At 45.6% G+C, this 20,155-nt stretch overlaps 1 protein-coding gene across 1 annotated transcript in view; it reads right to left on the reverse strand.

Annotated features, from left to right (window-relative positions):
• LOC117404025 (receptor-type tyrosine-protein phosphatase alpha) overlaps positions 1 to 20,155 on the reverse strand; it is a 55,485-nt gene that overhangs the window by 30,394 nt on the left and 4,936 nt on the right. Inside the window, exon 2 of the mRNA XM_059024099.1 lies at positions 4,445 to 4,513. Within this exon, the coding sequence (XP_058880082.1) occupies positions 4,445 to 4,513 (69 nt within the window). The remainder of the gene's footprint in view (positions 1 to 4,444; positions 4,514 to 20,155) is intronic.

Raw genomic sequence — 20,155 nt, forward strand, 5'->3', positions numbered from 1 at the left:
AATGAAGGGGCTAAACAGAAGAGAGAGCACCCTGTGAACCAGAACACATCACTAAAGGGACTAAACAGAAGAGAGAGCACCCTGCGAACCAGAACACATCACTGAAGGGACTAAACAGAAGAGAGAGCACCCTGTGAACCAGAACACATCACTGAAGGGACTAAACAGAAGAGAGAGCACCCTGTGAACCAGAACACATCACTAAAGGGACTAAACAGAAGAGAAAGCACCCTGTGAACCAGAACACATCACTGAAGGGACTAAACAGAAGAGAGAGCACCCTGCGAACCAGAACACATCACTGAAGGGACTAAACAGAAGAGAGAGCACCCTGTGAACCAGAACACATCACTGAAGGGACTAAACAGAAGAGAGAGCACCCTGTGAACCAGAACACATCACTGAAGGGACTAAACAGAAGAGAGAGCACCCTGTGAACCAGAACACATCACTGAAGGGACTAAACAGAAGAGAGAGCACCCTGTGAACCAGAACACATCACTAAAGGGACTAAACAGAAGAGAGAGCACCCTGCGAACCAGAACACATCACTAAAGGGACTAAACAGAAGAGAGAGCACCCTGCGAACCAGAACACATCACTAAAGGGGCTAAACAGAAGAGAGAGCACCCTGTGAACCAGAACACATCACTAAAGGGACTAAACAGAAGAGAGAGCACCCTGTGAACCAGAACACATCACTAAAGGGGCTAAACAGATGAGACACTTGCAGGAATGTATTCTACAGTATTAGGAAGTTTTATCAATTAATAAAGAATAAAAATATATATATTACAAGAGTGACCCAATAAGAGGGTGTAACAAAACACTACTGTCACAATACAATATGTACCGCAAAATACAGGTCTCAACACAATATGAATCACAATACAAGTGATGGTCCTGATGGGCTACTTGTATGATGCAGAATAAGATCAAATGCTCATTTAATGAGGGAATGCTTTGTTAAGAATGCCGTTAAATGAGAAAGGGAGAGGACGCGTTCATACCAGCGAGATTCTTCATTCCAGAACCTCTGTTGAGCTCTTGTATCACGACACAAACGATACATACTTCTATTACACGATGATCCATGATGTGCAGAAATGATCAGGATTCATCGATATGTTACCCAACTGTGTACTGTATGCAGTTCATTGTTTTTTTGTGTGGTGTTATTTGCAGGAAGCATGCAATGCCAGATACTGCCTGCAGGTGGCGATGAGGCTCTCCTGGACGCTCACACAGGAAGCAAGGGTAGCCAGGAACACTGGCAGAGCCCCTAAAACACCCCCCTCTCACAAAATAAACTCCTACTCCCTGTCTCTCTGTGTCTGGAGGACGTATAGTGCCAGCACCGCTCCTCTTTCTTACAAAGCACATGATGCCAAGAATTGCAGAAATACTTTTTTGTTTAATTATGAATGGATTACCACAGGCATCAAGTCAGAGGACTACTGGAAGGCACATTCAACTAACTCACAAACGATTGATCATTAAACAGAATGAACTACCTAGCAGAAGGCTGCTATTCAGTTTGAAACCAGGATTTGCCCTTTCCAGAGCGAGGGAGAAAAAGAAAGAAAGAAAAACAACATCTCCCATGGCTCCACTATAGGTGCATAAACACTGCTTTCTAATGAACCTCCTGTTCCTGGGAGAGCACAGAAACCTACAGCGTGACAGAGACCCGCAGCACAGAAACCTACAGCGTGACAGAGACCCGCGGCACAGAAACCTAAAGCATGACAGAGACCCGCGGCACAGAAACCTACAGCGTGACAGAGACCCGCAGCACAGAAACCTACAGCGTGACAGAGACCCGCAGCACAGAAACCTACAGCGTGACAGAGACCTGCAGCACAGAAACCTACAGCGTGACAGAGACCCGCAGCACAGAAACCTACAGCGTGACAGAGACCCGCAGCACAGAAACCTACAGCGTGACAGAGACCCGCAGCACAGAAACCTACAGCGTGACAGAGACCCGCAGCACAGAAACCTACAGCGTGACAGAGACCCGCAGCACAGAAACCTACAGCGTGACAGAGACCCGCAGCACAGAAACCTACAGCGTGACAGAGACCCGCAGCACAGAAACCTACAGCGTGACAGAGACCCGCAGCACAGAAACCTACAGCGTGACAGAGACCCGCAGCACAGAAACCTTCAGCACTGGACAAGATGCAACTGGTTCCACAGCAGTGTTGGCTAATTATGTACAACATGTCACTCAGGGAAAGAGTCACCACACACACACACACACGCTCACACACACGCTCACGCTCACACACACACACACACACACACACACACACACACACACACGCTCACACACGCTCACACACACACACGCACGCTCACACACGCTCACGCACACACACGCACACACACGCTCACGCTCACACACGCTCACACACACACGCTCACGCACACACACGCTCACACACACACACACATGCTCATGCACACGCTCACACACACGCTCACACGCTCACACACACGCTCACACACACGCACGCTCACACACACGCACGCTCACACACACGCACGCTCACACACACGCACGCTCACACACGCTCACGCACACACATGCTCATGCTCACACACACGCACACACAGTGCTTATGCAGTTTGGAAATTGCCCCCGAGCCCTGGATATTAGACTCAGATTGTTGGTCATGTTATGATTTTTACAGATTTTTTCACAGTCAGCTCTCCTCCCTGCTCAGCTTGTCTGTTAAACCCAGTCTCTGCAGTCAGTCTGGGGAGGCTCGTTACATCACGCTCCTTCCACATTAAAGTGTACTCATGACCCTAAGCTATCCTTAAAATGTGCAGGCATGGATTATTTAGTTTCTGGTCCCAAGAGTCACTGTACTGGTCACTGGGAGTCACTGGAACCCGTTTGCTCTCACTGCACAAACACAACGATAGTGAAACTGAAACCAAGTCTGGCACACTGCACTGCAAAGAGAGGTAGGGTGAGGGGGGGTGGGGGGGGCAGGCTGGATCACACTTCCTTTTCCTGAGGGACACCATTTGGTAGCCAAGGTCAAGCACAATTCTCTCATGTGGAACAGTATTCGGAAGCTGGTATTCCATACGACAGTCTTTGACTACAGTAGCATTAATACTGAACAACAGAAACACACTCCAGTCAGCTCTCCAGCACTGTCATTACCAGCACCCTAATAATAATAATAATAATAATAATAATAATAATAATAATAATAATAATAATAATAATAATAATAATAATAATGAGGACTGGTCTAAACACTCCAGTCAGCTCTCCAGCACTGTCATTGGTCTGAACGCTCTCCAGATTACATGCAGTCTTTGTTATTGGCCATGAACATTTTAAACTTTCTAAACTACCCTTTATTTTCTACCTTGAAAAATGAAAAAATGCTTTTGGAATACACTAAAGTGAAGCAAGTGGAGGTGTTTCCAAGCAGCAGACATGGCGAGTGCAGTCGTGGAGGCGGCAGACATGGAGAGTGCAGTCGTGGAAGCAGCAGACATGGCGAGTGCAGTCGTGGAAGCGGCAGACATGGCGAGTGTAGTCGTGGAAGCGGCAGACATGGCGAGTGTAGTCGTGGAGGCGGCAGACATGGCGAGTGCAGTCGTGGAGGCGGCAGACATGGCGAGTGCAGTCGTGGAGGCGGCAGACATGGCGAGTGCAGTCGTGGAGGCGGCAGACATGGCGAGTGCAGTCGTGGAAGCGGCAGACATGGCGAGTGCAGTCGTGGAAGCGGCAGACATGGCGAGTGCAGTCGTGGAAGCGGCAGACATGGCGAGTGCAGTCGTGGAGGCGGCAGACATGGCGAGTGCAGTCGTGGAGGCGGCAGACATGGCGAGTGCAGTCGTGGAAGCGGCAGACATGGCGAGTGCAGTCGTGGAAGCGGCAGACATGGCGAGTGCAGTCGTGGAAGCGGCAGACATGGCGAGTGTAGTCGTGGAGGCGGCAGACATGGCGAGTGTAGTCGTGGAGGCGGCAGACATGGCGAGTGCAGTCGTGGAAGCGGCAGACATGGCGAGTGTAGTCGTGGAGGCGGCAGACATGGCGAGTGTAGTCGTGGAGGCGGCAGACATGGCGAGTGTAGTCGTGGAGGCGGCAGACATGGCGAGTGTAGTCGTGGAAGCGGCAGACATGGCGAGTGTAGTCGTGGAGGCGGCAGACATGGCGAGTGCAGTCGTGGAAGCGGCAGACATGGCGAGTGCAGTCGTGGAAGCGGCAGACATGGCGAGTGCAGTCGTGGAAGCGGCAGACATGGCGAGTGCAGTCGTGGAAGCGGCAGACATGGCGAGTGTAGTCGTGGAAGCAGCAGACATGGCGAGTGTAGTCGTGGAGGCGGCAGACATGGCGAGTGTAGTCGTGCTCCTGTAGCACCCAGTCAGCATGAAAGAAGACACCCTTTATCCCGGAGTGCGAAGTTACCTTAAAGGGTGTAGCGGGCATCAGTCCTCCACTCCGAGGCACTGGGGTCCATACAGGGCACAGCGACCCCTGAGAGAAACACAGAGAGGGAGAGATTGAATACAAACACAGGTGCACTGAACTGTATAACACGTCTCCACAATGCTGCAGCACGGTCCCTCTCAAACCATGGTAAGCCGTGCACATCCTCATCAGTCTGTGGCAGGTACAGCAGGCTTGCAGACTGACTGTACTGGGCAGGGTAGTAGTGTGGAGTAGTGGTTAGGGCTCTGGACCGGAGGGTCGTGGATTCAATCCCTGGTCGGGGACACTGCTGTTGTACCCTTGAGCAAGATACTTTACCTAGATTGCTCCAGTAAAAACTCAACTGTATATATGGGTAATTGTATGTAAAAATAATGTGATATCTTGTAACAGTTGTAAGTCGCCCTGGATAAGGATGTCTGCTAAGAAATAAATAATAATATTAATAATAATAATAATAATAATAATAATAATAATAATAATAATAAATAATAATACTGTTGGTTGGTTCCAGTGGCATGCCGTGATGGACAAAATGGACTGGGGTAGCAGAGTCGTCGCAATAAAATTCAAAATAATTAGATGTTGTGAAGGTATTTATTTATCAATGTATATTTATAAGCAATATTGTGCGAAATCCAGCTATCCTACCACAGGGATCAGTATTAGGTCCTCTGCTATTCCTAATCTACATTAATGATTTAGACTCTGATATAGTAAGCAAACTCGTTAAATTTGCAGACGACACAAAAATAGGAGGAGTGGCAGACACTGTTGAAGCAGCAAAGGTCATTCAAAATGATCTAGACCGCATTCAAAATTGGGCAGACACATGGCAAATGAAATTTAATAGAGAAAAGTGTAAAGTATTGCATGCGGGCAATAAAAACGTTCATTATAAATATCATATGGGAGATAGTGAAATTGAAGAAGGGAACTATGAAAAAGACCTAGGAGTTTATGTTGACTCAGAAATGTCTTCATCTAGACAATGTGGGGAAGCTATAAAAAAGGCTAACAAGATGCTTGGATATATTGTGAGAAGTGTTGAATTTAAATCAAGGGAAGTACTGTTAAAACTCTACAATGCATTAGTAAGACCTCACCTAGAATATTGTGTTCAGTTCTGGTCACCTCGTTACAAAAAGGATATTGCTGCTCTAGAAAGAGTGCAAAGAAGAGCAACCAGAATTATCCTGGGTTTAAAAAGGCATGTCGTATGCAGACAGGCTAAAAGAATTGAATCTATTCAGTCTTGAACAAAGAAGACTACGCGGCGATCTGATTCAAACATTCAAAATCCTAAAAGGTATAGACAATGTCAACCCGGGGGACTTCTTTGACTTGAAAAAAGAAAAAAGGACCAGGGGTCATAAATGGAGATTAGATAAAGGGGCATTCAGAACAGAAAATAGGAGGCACTTTTTTACACAGAGAATTGTGAGGGTCTGGAACCAACTCCCCAGTAATGTTGTTGAAGCTGACACCCTGGGATCCTTCAAGAAGCTGCTTGATGAGATTCTGGGATCAATAAGCTACTAACAACCAAACGAGCAAGATGGGCTGAATGGCCTCCTCTCGTTTGTAAACTTTCTTATGTTCTTATGTTCTTAACTGCAGTGCTCACCAAGGAATATTCATGTTTTGAGGTTGCTCACTAATGATTGGTCAGCTATCAGAGCTTTGACTTTCCCATTGGTTGCTAAAGCAGGGCCTTCAAGTGAGGCAGAGAATACCCTGGGAGATTTATGGCCCGCCTCTGCCTACTCCTGATTGGTCGCCTGTCTAAAAGAAAAAGAGACATTCTTCAACATGCCTATTGGTTAAACTCACTCAAGACCTTCAACTGAAACAGAGAATACCCTCAACTGTTTTTTTTCTAGCGCCTGGTCTTTGTTTTAGACTTATGCGGGGGAAATGCAGATCTCTTAGTGGCTGATCACATCCCCTTCAGGAAACCCCTAGACTCTTAAAAACCTCTAGTAAACCCTGTAAGTCATCTTGGATAAAGGCGTCAGACAAAGAACAAATAATAATTAGAGTAGTATGTTTCATAGTATAAGCAAGCACAGTGTACGCAAGTGAGTGAGGCAACGTAATGTCATTTGACTGACGGTTTACTTGCACTGTCTGGTCAGCAGAGATACCTTGAAGGTCCTGACAGCACGCCACTGGCTGGTTCTGGACAGTGTGAAAAAGGCTGCGGTTTACAAAGGGTACAAACTAGAGACACAGTAACAAAATCAGGGATGGAAACAAGACTCCTACTGTACAGCACTTCCACCCAATCCATGTTTTACTACGAGCTTAATTAGCCCCAGTGTACAGGTAAAAAGCTCAGGTGTGTCTTTATTAAACTCACAGTAAAACCAGCAATGGCTTAAACTGCTATGCAAAGGGAGTCTTATTTCCATCACTGCAAAACCTATTTCAATAAAAAAACTCTGGGACTTCTGCAAGGTTAAACACACAGGAGCCTGCAGCTACACCTGTTCTCCTGCCACGTACAGTGGAGTGAATGCCTTCTGTGTGCACAGTCCTGTAGTCAGCACAAGGCTCCCAAGAATCTAAACTTCCCTCAGCACCTCAGCCAATCACATGGCAAGCTCTGCAGCCTGATCAAGCACCTTAGCGAATCACATCTCATGCTCACTCCCAGCCTCACTCTGTTCAGTCAGTCTCGGAATGTGTTGCCAGATTTCTTTAGATTAGCACGCATCTTACAGTATGTGTGTACAGGGAGAACAAAACTGTTACAACAAAAAAACTGAAGCAACAAGCAACTCTGCCGTGGAGCAAACTCCTAACATAACGGCCCAGTTGAAATACTGCACACGCGTTTCCAGGAGGAAGTTCCATGGTCAGTCAGCTAGTAATACCTGCTGATCACTAGAGTATCTGCATTCAGTGATTTGCTGGTGCAGTAGCGATTCTCTCTCAGTGAGGCATTCAGGGTGGTGTGGGTGTGACACTCAACACCAGCATTTCAAACCAGGTCACTTCAGAGCAGCCTGTGTTTCAAGGGGTGTTCTGGGTGATAAGCAGCTACTCAACACCTCTCACTGATAGAGATCCTCAACACCTCTCACTGATAGAGATCCTCAACACCTCTCACTGATAGAGAGATCCTCAACACCTCTCACTGATAGAGAGATCCTCAACACCTCTCACTGATAGAGAGATCCTCAACACCTCTCACTGATAGAGAGATCCTCAACACCTCTCACTGATAGAGAGATCCTCAACACCTCTCACTGATAGAGAGATCCTCAACACCTCTCACTGATAGAGAGATCCTCAACACCTCTCACTGATAGAGAGATCCTCAACACCTCTCACTGATAGAGAGATCCTCAACACCTCTCACTGATAGAGACACTCAACACCTCTCACTGATAGAGAGATCCTCAACACCTCTCACTGATAGAGAGATCCTCAACACCTCTCACTGATAGAGAGATCCTCAACACCTCTCACTGATAGAGAGATCCTCAACACCTCTCACTGACAGAGAGACTCAACACCTCTCACTGATAGAGAGGTCCTCAACACCTCTCACTGATAGAGAGGTCCTCAACACCTCTCACTGATAGAGGTCCTCAACACCTCTCACTGATAGAGAGATCCTCAACACCTCTCACTGATAGAGAGATCCTCAACACCTCTCACTGATAGAGAGATCCTCAACACCTCTCACTGATAGAGAGACTCAACACCTCTCACTGATAGAGATCCTCAACACCTCTCACTGATAGAGAGATCCTCAACACCTCTCACTGATAGAGACACTCAACACCTCTCACTGATAGAGAGATCCTCAACACCTCTCACTGATAGAGAGATCCTCAACACCTCTCACTGATAGAGAGATCCTCAACACCTCTCACTGATAGAGAGATCCTCAACACCTCTCACTGATAGAGAGATCCTCAACACCTCTCACTGATAAAGAGACTCAACACCTCTCACTGATAGGCACTGATAATGAAATATTTCAGAGTCACAAAAAATGTACCAGAATACTAAATGTGCCTGTCATTAACTGACACAAAACTCAATTTTAGTCACAATGTTTAATTCAAGCAAAAAGAAAGTATATGAAAGTTTGTCCGTGGTAAAGAGCAAGCTCGGCAGTATCTGAAATGTTTCAAGTCGAGTTAATGTTGGATCTAGCAGAACACTTTACAGACATTACCTGTCAGTGCAGTAAAGCCACCTGACAGCTACTTCCTGTCGCTGTGTGAGGCCCTGCTCGCACCAGCGCTGCACACTCTGCTTCAACACAGCCAGGGAAGCAGTTCTTTAGTTTCATGAGCAAACACAGGGATGGGATCAGGAGGTACTGCCTGTTGCTGTGTTCACATCAGATACCTGCTGCTCCAAGTTAAACGACAACATGGGCTGCATGAGCCTCGGTCCAAAGTAAGATGGGACAATTGCACTGCCCTCACAGCTGCTGTAGTATGGCTTAAGTGATTGAAACCAGTGTATCTATCGTGGCTATGCCATGTGTGTGCATGTGTGTGAGTGAGTGAGTGAGTGCGTGCATGAGTATGTGAGTGTGCTTGCTCTTTGAAGCCATGCCCCGCACAGTAACACACACAGGACCCTGCTAGCGACACACTGGTTTGGGAATCATTACAAGTTCAGTTTTAAATAACTTCCTGCAATTACCTCTCTTCCTGCACAACTTGGACGCCCCAGCTCCAGGCGTGCGAGTTTGTGTGCGTGCATGTGTGCATGTGTGTTCATAAGTGTGCGTGCCGTTGTGTATGTGCACATGTGTGTATGCATATTGTGCATGTATTAGTTACTCACTTCTGTCAGAGTGTAGTGGACTGTGTTTACTCAACTCTTTCAAGAGATACACCAAGACTAAACTAAGAGATATCTGCCACGAAAATCAATCCGCTTACTTTACCATATTCTGTATTACTTGGTAAATATGCTATGCTAAGCAATGTATGTTTTCATTGCGGGAGTTGTCCCCTTTGTTGGAAATGCAGATGAGGTCACTGCTGTTACTGCAAGACCTGTGCTGAGCAGGATAAGCTCCCAGCTGCTGCAGCCAAGGCATGTTATTCAGGGTGTACTAGCACACAGTCTCACTGCCTCGCGCCTTCCTTATTGAGCCCGCAAAACACGTGGGACAAGTGCTTTGGCTGCAGCCTGGTGTGTTATGAAGCAAGGCTGTAAAGGTTTGAAAGATTAGCATGGTAAACGACATGGTATTTTACTACATTTTCAACTAAATATACTTATTGTACAGCACTGTAAGGCAATTTTTTTCACTGAAAATGTATACGGTAGTTTAAATAGTAAACAACCAGTTACACTGAAGGCTTAAATGTTCAGTTAAATTCAGACTTACAGCCTTCTCACCGAGGGAAGCAGACTCTTCCAGTGCAACACACACACAGGCTCCTGTATGACACAGACCCAGTCTGCCAAGCTCCTTCTCTCCGTCAGCTGCTGGTGAATGTGATGCGTGTGAAGGGGGTGAGACACTGGCGCTGCAGCAGCCTGGCAGTATGAGAGCTTCCCCTCAAGCACACCCCAATGATAAGGAGCCTCTTCGATGATCCTGACCCGCAGAGCCGTCATCCCGGTGACCTTCTGACCGGGGTCTCTAACCCTAACCCTGACCCGCAGAGCCGGCAGCCCGCCCTGCTTCTCACCCAGTCCCACTCCGGGGTCCCGAATGGGAGACACTACACAGCCGTCATCCCGGTGACCTTCTGACCGGGGTCTAACCCTAACCCTAACCCTAATCCCATTTCCAGCTGGAGGTTTGTGACTCGTGTAGGATTCAGAGAGGCGTGCATATGTTCCCCAAACGCTGCTGCACTGAGGGTCCCCCCCCAGTCAGACAAGTCACACATCTAACCCAACACACTTCCTGCCTCTCTGTATCTCACACAGGCTGGCAGCAGAGATCATCAGAAATGAGTCGCTCAGGAAATGAACCACACGCAGACAGCAGCTCCTTAGCTTAAACATCAAAGAACCAACCCAGAAACAGGCAGTGACAAAAAATAAGAAAATATACAGACAAGAGGGAGGCCATTGGCCAATCAATGCTGGTCTAGGAGACGATTGATCTCAAAACCTTGTCAGGTGAAGTCTAAGGATCCCCACCCTACTCATTAAAACCATGTGATCATCACCACCACCATGAAATACAGCATATCCTCAGTATAATCCTGTAGATGCGAACATTGTTTCACACTTACATGGTGCATCATCTCAATGTACATTCACACTTACACGGTGCATCATCTCAATGTACATTCACACTTACACGGTGCATCATCTCAATGTACATTCACACTTGCACGGTGCATCATCTCAATGTACATTCACACTTGCACGGTGCATCATCTCAATGTACATTCACACTTACATGGTGCATCATCTCAATGTACATTCACACTTACATGGTGCATCATCTCAATGTACATTCACACTTACATGGTGCATCATCTCAATGTACATTCACACTTACATGGTGCATCATCTCAATGTACATTCACACTTACATGGTGCATCATCTCAATGTACATTCACACTTACATGGTGCATCATCTCAATGTACATTCACACTTACATGGTGCATCATCTCAATGTACATTCACACTTACATGGTGCATCATCTCAATGTACATTCACACTTACATGGTGCATCATCTCAATGTACATTCACACTTACATGGTGCATCATCTCAATGTACATTCACACTTACATGGTGCATCATCTCAATGTACATTCACACTTACATGGTGCATCATCTCAATGTACATTCACGCAGGGCATGAAATAACCGACGGCACCAGCAGCAATCGCCACAATGCTTGTCCAATTAAAAAAATAACTTACGGCAAAAGCTGCGTGCAAGCCTGTCCGTCACTGCAGCATATCCACAACCCATTCAAACCAGCTCAGAGTCAGCTGACCCGTCCATCACTGCAGCACATCCACAACCCATTCAAACCTGCTGAGTCAGCTGACCCATCTGTCACTACTGCCGGTGTCTGTGCAGCACATCTGATCCACCACCCATTCACAAACCTGCTCAGAGTCAGCTGACCCTTTCTGTCACAATTTAACTGAATTCTGTCTAATCTCATCCTGCGAGAAAACCACTTGTGATCACAATGTATTATTGTTGCCAGGGGTGTAGTGCTAGATTTTGAAGTGAGGGGTCGCTATTATCTACCCCCCCCCCCCCCCCTGTGAGAGACACCCCCACACACACTGAGACACAAACACACACAGAGCGAGAGAGACACCCCCACACACACTGAGACACAAACACACACAGAGCGAGAGAGACACCCCCACACACACTGAGACACAAACACACACAGAGCGAGAGAGACACCCCCACACACACTGAGACACAAACACACACAGAGCGAGAGAGACACCCCCACACACACTGAGACACAAACACACACAGAGCGAGAGAGACACCCCCACACACACTGAGACACAAACACACACAGAGCAAGAGAGACACCCCCACACACACTGAGACACAAACACACACAGAGCAAGAGAGACACCCCCACACACACTGAGACACAAACACACACAGAGCGAGAGAGACACCCCCACACACACTGAGACACAAACACACACAGAGCGAGAGAGACACCCCCACACACACTGAGACACAAACACACACAGAGCGAGAGAGACACCCCCACACACACTGAGACACAAACACACACAGAGCAAGAGAGACACCCCCACACACACTGAGACACAAACACACACAGAGCAAGAGAGACACCCCCACACACACTGAGACACAAACACACACAGAGCGAGAGAGACACCCCCACACACACTGAGACACAAACACACACAGAGCGAGAGAGACACCCCCACACACACTGAGACACAAACACACACAGAGCGAGAGAGACACACACACTGGATACAGACAGAGCCAGAGAGACACACACACACACTCGATACAGACAGAGCCACAGACACACACACACACACACTCGATACAGACAGAGCCAGACACACACACACACACTCGATACAGACAGAGCGAGAGACACACACACACACACACACTCGATACAGACAGAGCGAGAGACACACACACACACACACACACTTGATACAGACAGAGCCAGACACACACACACACACTCGATACAGACAGAGCCAGACACACACACACACACACTCGATACAGACAGAGCCAGACACACACACACACACACACTCGATACAGACAGAGCCAGACACACACACACACACACACTCGATACAGACAGAGCCAGACACACACACACACACACTCGATACAGACAGAGCGAGAGACACACACACACACACACTCGATACAGACAGAGCGAGAGACACACACACAGACTCGATACAGAACAGAGGAGTTCAAAGCAATCAGCTGGTGTTGAAAGGAAACCGAGCAGTCTGAATCACTGTGTTCTGTGGGAGGCTGGCACACTAATGCATGGAGAATGCAGAAAGATAATCTCTATTTTAGGAATTACTTCCTCCTCCTCCTGCTCTGTGATCAGTGCACAGCTTGAATCTCACACTAAGCCTGCTGCACCAAGTCCTGGGTTTCAGAACTCCCCTTGTACAGGTATAAGATGGACTCCGGCTAAGAGAACAGCCCTCAGGAAGCAAGCCGAGTGTTCTATAAGACAGCCAGCCACCAACACAATATCAATCAATCCATACATAGATCTGTATGACATGTCATGACGCACGTGCATCAACATATGAAATGAACTGAATAAGTAAGAGAAAAGCAATAGGCAAGTGTATGTAAAACTCTAATAAAGTAACAGACAAACTAACGTTAATAAACTGTCAAGCTAAATTACAGGAAACACCAAATTGTTCTGCGACTTGTGTCTGATTTAGGTTTTTTTCAGGAGCTCGAACAATTTCAAACTTTTTGTAGCAACAGAAACAGCGGCGCGTTTCAATGTTTACGTACATGCCATTTTGTAGCGATGAGGTGCACTCATGAAAATCAGAATACAAAACGAGGCAATGATATGATGGCGGTTCTGGAAAGATTTAATAAACCAATCAGTGTGTCTGAAGACACTCTCGCGATGACAAGGCGTTTCTGAAAAGACTGAATAAACCATTTTAATTTAAGTTTGATGGTTACACAACAGTACTGTGTCCGCTGTGAACGAATCGCTAGCGGTGCCAAGAAGGTGTTGTTTTAAGCAAAGTTCCTGTTCCTCTAGCAGGAGCATTTACAATGAAAAATCTGTTTCACCACAAGGGTGTTCCTATACGCAGAGACACTGTAGTACTGGAATGACTGCAGACCCACGAGGGACCAGCTCAATTCACCGCTGGGAACCAGAATAAACGGGCAACACAGGATGTGAGACACTGCGAGAGGGGCAGAGACTCAAACACAGCAGCGCTGGACTGCAGACCCACGAGGGACCAGCTCAATTCACCGCTGGGAACCAGAATAAACGGGCAACACAGGATGTGAGACACTGCGAGAGGGGCAGAGACTCAAACACAGCAGCGCTGGACTGCAGACCCACGAGGGACCAGCTCAATTCACCGCTGGGAACCAGAATAAACGGGCAACACAGGATGTGAGACACTGCGAGAGGGGCAGAGACTCAAACACAGCAGCGCTGGACTGCAGACCCACAAGGGACCAGCTCAATTCACCGCTGGGAACCAGAATAAACGGGCAACACAGGATTCAGATCAGAAAAGAATCAATCATTACACCAATCATAGAATACAGCTGTGTACCAAGAGCAGTACGAAGCCAATATCGCAAGCTCACGCCATTAGAAAAACATTCTGAAAGGAAGAGGAACTTTTAGCCTACATGTGGATTATTATTTCTTTCTGTACTGTACTTGTACTGAAAATACAGAAATACTAAGACACTTAATAAACGCCATGACATAAATGAGAATCCAAACCCACTTTCAACACTGAAGACCTGGAAAAAGGCTTCTAGTCGAAACAGTGTCATTGATTTCTTTTGCTTCGTATTTCTAAATGTTGCACTGTAGTGTTTAATACTGTACAGCTACACACCCTATAGAATTAACTCATTTTGCTTTATAAATAATATCTTTATTTTTATATAGCGCCTTTCATAGTGGCTCACCATCACAAAGCGCTTTACAGAGGTAGGCTGTGAACTGTGCATTATATGCAGAGTCACTTACAACAGGACACTGATTTAACATCTCATCCGCAGGATAGAGCACAAGGAGGTTAAGTGACTTGCTCAGGGTCACACAGTGAGTCAGTCAGTGGCAGAGAGGTGGGTTTTGAACCGGTGGCCTTCTGGTTACAAGCCCTGGACTTTAACCACTGGACCACACTGCCTCCTGAAGGTCGAATGAAACCTGCTGATCAGTGTAAACGTTAGCATGTTGAATTACATACCGCTTTGTAGTTTTCCATACACTTAAAGAAAAACTGACAAATCAAAATATGGGACTATTATGGTAGACTTTTGCAATATCATTATGTCTCAATCCTAAAATTCTAGGTGATGTAAAATGTTTGGCCATTGCTGTGGTTCTGGATGTATTGAAAATACCACAATAGGCCTGTCCTGAAAGGTGCTGTATTGCATTCATCTCACACACACCGACCCTCAGCCACAAACCACAACAAACACTCCCAACTTCACAGTGAAGCATGCAAACCCACAGCACTCTGCAAATCAGACAAACACTGCGTACAGTGCAGATCCACAGCAGGGACCAGACTGAAACAGCACACCACATGCAGCACAACAGGTGTGCAGCCCATCATGGTCATTTTCAAGTCACTATTGCTCACTTACAGGCTTGGTCTTTTTATACTGTACTCAGATTTAAAGACTTCTTTAATGTGTGTCCAATCAATTAGTACTGTGAAAAACTCAACATACTTTTAACAAATGATAATACACACACAATGTACAGGTAGTGGACAAATAAATGTTAACCCCAGTGTAAAGTCTCTTAATAGGGCGTTGGGCCACTATGGTATCCCGCTCTGTGGAGTTCTCAGTGGACCGTTTTTGATGAAACTGGCTGCTCGCGCCCCAGGTTGAAATCTGCAGTCAATTGGATCTGCAGTTGCTCGCCTCTTTTTCCTTGCACTTGGAATTAATGCATGGATATCACGATCCTGGAGTATGCAATTCCGTCCACTGTTGCCCTTTGCGGAGGATGTCTTTCCCTCTGCGTTCCATGCCGACACCACCTTAAACACCGTTGTTCGTGAAACATCAGCAAGTTGAGAGGTCTTGGTCACTGAAGCTCCTGCCAAACGCGCCCCAACAATCACCCTTCTTTCAAAGTCACTGAGGTCTCGTCTTGCAGCCTTGTGAGGGTCTGGAACCAACTCCCCAGTAATGTTGTTGAAGCTGACACCCTGGGATCCTTCAAGAAGCTGCTTGATGAGATTCTGGGATCAATAAGCTACTAACAACCAAACAAGCAAGATGGGCTGAATGGCCTCCTCTCGTTTGTAAACGTTCTTATGTTCTTATGTTCTAGCCATAATTATAGGCAACCAGGCCTGTCCAGCATCTTTATACATGACCCTAAGCATGCTGGGATGTTATTTGCTTAATTATTGCATGAGCCACACCTGTGTGGAAGCCCTTGCTTTCAATATACTTGGTGTCCCTCATTTACCCAGGTGTTTCCATTTTTTTGTCCACTACCTGTACATGCACAGTAAAATCACTTACAATACACTCAGCAACTCAGACCCAGACCACAGAGAAAACACACACAACACAGCCCTGTCCCATACACTGTCACAGGATTCCAATAGTCTAAGCTTACTGTACATATTGAACACACTGACCCCAGCTTGTGTCCAGAATGGGGTCCAAATTAACATGCTAGATGTTTCATGTACACTTCTCTTCCACTCCCTCTCCCCCAGCCTCTGAGTAAAACAGAGAGAACATCCACAGAAAAAGGATGGTGGCTGTTTTTTAAAAATGTAGTACTAGAGGCGCAAAACAATTACATCCCAAAAGTAGACCAATCTAAATCTAAAACAAAATGGCCAAAACGGTTTGCTAGATCAATTAAAAAAAAATATTCAGCTAAAAAAGGCACTTTACAGAGCGTTTAAAAGGGACCAAAAACAAAGCACACAGAAAGAGTACTTGGAACTGCAAACGCAAGTCAAAAAGGAAGTTAGAAAGGCCAAGAGAGAGATAGAAATCAATATTGCTAAGGGGGCTAAAACCAATTCCAAAATGTTTTTCCAATATTATAACAGCAAGAGAACATTCAAAGAGGAGGTTAAATGTCTAAGAGACACAAATGGCAAAATCATAGATGAAGAAAAAAAAATAGCAAATATATTAAATGATTACTTTTCACAGGTTTTTACAAAGGAGGACACGGACAACATGCCCCACATGTCGACCTGTTCCTATCCAATTTTAAATAACTTTAGCATAACAGAGGCAGAAGTGTTAAAGGGACTAGGAGCTCTTAAAATAAACAAATCCCCTGGGCCGGATGAGATCCTCCCAATAGTACTCAAAGAAATGAAAGAAGTTATTTACAAACTGCTAACCAAGATCATGCAACAGTCTCTTGACACAGGGGTTGTACCGACAATCTGGAAAATTGCAAACGTAATACCAATCCACAAAAAGGGAGACAAAACCGAACCAGGTAACTACAGACCAATAAGCCTGACTTCTATTATATGTAAACTTATGGAAACTATAATAAGATCCAAAATGGAAAATTACCTATATGGTAACATTATCCTGGGAGACAGTCAGCATGGTTTTAGGAAAGGGAGATCGTGTCTAACTAACCTGCTTGATTTTTTTGAGGATGCAACATTGACAATGGATAATTGCAAAGCATATGACATGGTTTATTTAGATTTCCAGAAAGCTTTTGACAAAGTCCAGCATAAAAGATTAATTCTCAAACTGAATGCAGTAGGGATTCAAGGAAATGCATGCACATGGATTAGGGAGTGGTTAACATGTAGAAAACAGAAAGTACTGATTAGAGGAGAAACCTCAAAATGGAACGAGATAACCAGTGGTGTACCACAGGGATCAGTATTAGGTCCTCTGCTATTCCTAATCTACAATAATGACTTAGATTCTGGTATAGTAAGCAAACTTGTTAAATTTGCAGACAACACAAAAATAGGAGGAGTGGCAAACACTGTTGAAGCAGCAAAGGTCATTCAAAATGATCTAGACAGCATTCAGAACTGGGCAGACACATGGCAAATGACATTTAATATAGAAAAGTGTAAGGTACTGCACGCAGGCAATAAAAATGTGCATTATAAATACCATATGGGAGAGATACTGAAATTGAAGAAGGGATCTATGAAAAAGACCTAGGAGTTTATGTTGACTCAAAAATGTCTTCTAGACAATGTGGGGAAGCTATAAAAAAGGCCAACAAGATGCTCGGATATATTGTGAAAAGTGTTGAATTTAAGTCAAGAGAAGTAATGTTAAAACTTTACAATGCATTAGTAAGGCCTCATCTAGAATATTGTGTTCAATTCTGGTCACACACACACACACACACACACACACACACACTCACAGAGACTCTCACACACACACACACACACTCACAGAGAGACTCTCACACACACACACACACACACACACACTCACAGAGAGACTCTCACACACACACACACTCACAGAGAGACTCTCACACACACACACACACTCACAGAGAGACTCTCACACACACACACACACACTCACAGAGAGACTCTCTCACACACACACACACACACACACACAGAGACTCACACACACACACACACACACTCAGAGAGACTCTCACACACACACACACACTCACAGAGAGACTCTCACACACACACACACACACTCACAGAGAGACTCTCACACACACACACACACTCACAGAGAGACTCTCACACACACACACACTCACAGAGAGACTCACACATACACACACTCACAGAGAGACTCACACATACACACACACACACACACACACACACACACACTCTCTCTCACTCTGCTTCTCCCTCCCACCCTCTGGTTCCACGCTCTGCCTCTCTCCCTCAGGCTGAGTATTTCAGTTCTTCTCCTCGCTCTTGTGTCGTGAGACATGTCTGAACAGCTCACAGCTGACAGCTCGCACTACGTCTGAACCCAGACTGACTCTCTTGCCGTTCTCTCTGTTTGTGTTCAGAGAAACCAGCAGTGACCATTTCCTCTCCACAATCCAAGCCCAGAAACCAGAGAAGCAGCCATAATTACAAACCTGCAGCTCTCCAAACCCACGGCCAGTGAGCCGAGACCAGAGAGCAGGCAGACTGGGAACACATCCCAACAACGCACACATTATAGACAACCTCCTCTCTGATAGAGCCATTATAGACAACCAGCTTCCACTATACAGACAATATAGACAACCTCCTCTCTGATAGAGACACTGTGGACAACAAGCACCTTATAGATACAAATTGGTCAGGATTTAAAAGCGTTGTTTCTGAAACTGAAAATGCATTGCAGACAGAAGTTACTGTAAGAACTCCATCGCAGTTCCGCGGAAATCTACAGCAGATTTAGTTTTACAATGTTTGAATGGGAATAAACGCTGTACTACAGTCCACTAAAAAAAACATTTGGATTTCAACTTGCATCAGCTTTTTCTTTTCAATGACTTTGCAGTAGCTTTTACTTAAATGAGCGTGCAGGCTTGATGCTGTGTAAGAGACGTTTCAGAGATGCACAGGAAATGTGCATCCAGGACTTCAGCCTTTCTGGGATTCTACAAGGTGTTGCAACCATTTTACTATTTTTTAAATTTTTTTTTGCAAATAGATTTAGATTGCAACAAAAAGACACGGTCGTTCAGAAGTGAGATCTATTCCATGTACAGCGGCAGATCCTACAACAACAGCTATCTGTATCAATAAAAAACCCACCCTGTCCTAAAAGTATTCCAAGTAATTTAGTAAAGTGAAAAGATTATGATCTGGAATCAATTCTGCCTACTGTGAAGTCCAGTGTGTTCATAGGGATGGAAATAAAACTGCTTTTCACCCATTCCAGGTTTTACTACAAGCTTCATAAGCACTGTAACAAGCTCAGATGTGTCTTATTAAACTCCTTGTAAAACCAGGAACGGATCAAACTGCTGTGCAATGGGAGTCTCATTTCCATCCCTGTAGTCATGACTGTTTGATGCAGAAGGTTTCTTGTTTTCTTTACTTATTTAAAGCGCAGGGTATTTTCACGCGGTGCACGCGATGATCTGTCTCACAAACCCTGCAGCACACAGTAAGGAGACATTCGCTGAAAGAATGAGTCACCAAGAGCAGCCTGACTCATCCTGACAAAATGAAGAAAGGAGAAGAAAAATAAAACCTTCAGAATCGGGGAGCAGATAAAAGAAACAAAAACGTGCGGCTCATCAGATTTCACAACCTGCTGCAAGAGCCACAGAACCAAGACCCTTAAAGTTTCACATACTGGACTTCCTGAGGGTGAAAAGGGAATGCATGAACAAAAACTGCTGAATTTCTGCTGTCGCTCTAGAACACGAAGAACATCAGCGCAGACGCTATTGCAGATATTTCAGTATGATTTTCTTCATTTCTCAATATAGTAACATTGTATCGTGGGTTAATGCTGGCTAACTCCG

This window comes from Acipenser ruthenus, chromosome 1 (genome assembly GCF_902713425.1).
Source record: "Acipenser ruthenus chromosome 1, fAciRut3.2 maternal haplotype, whole genome shotgun sequence".
In the NCBI taxonomy this organism is placed as follows: Eukaryota; Metazoa; Chordata; class Actinopteri; order Acipenseriformes; family Acipenseridae; genus Acipenser; species Acipenser ruthenus.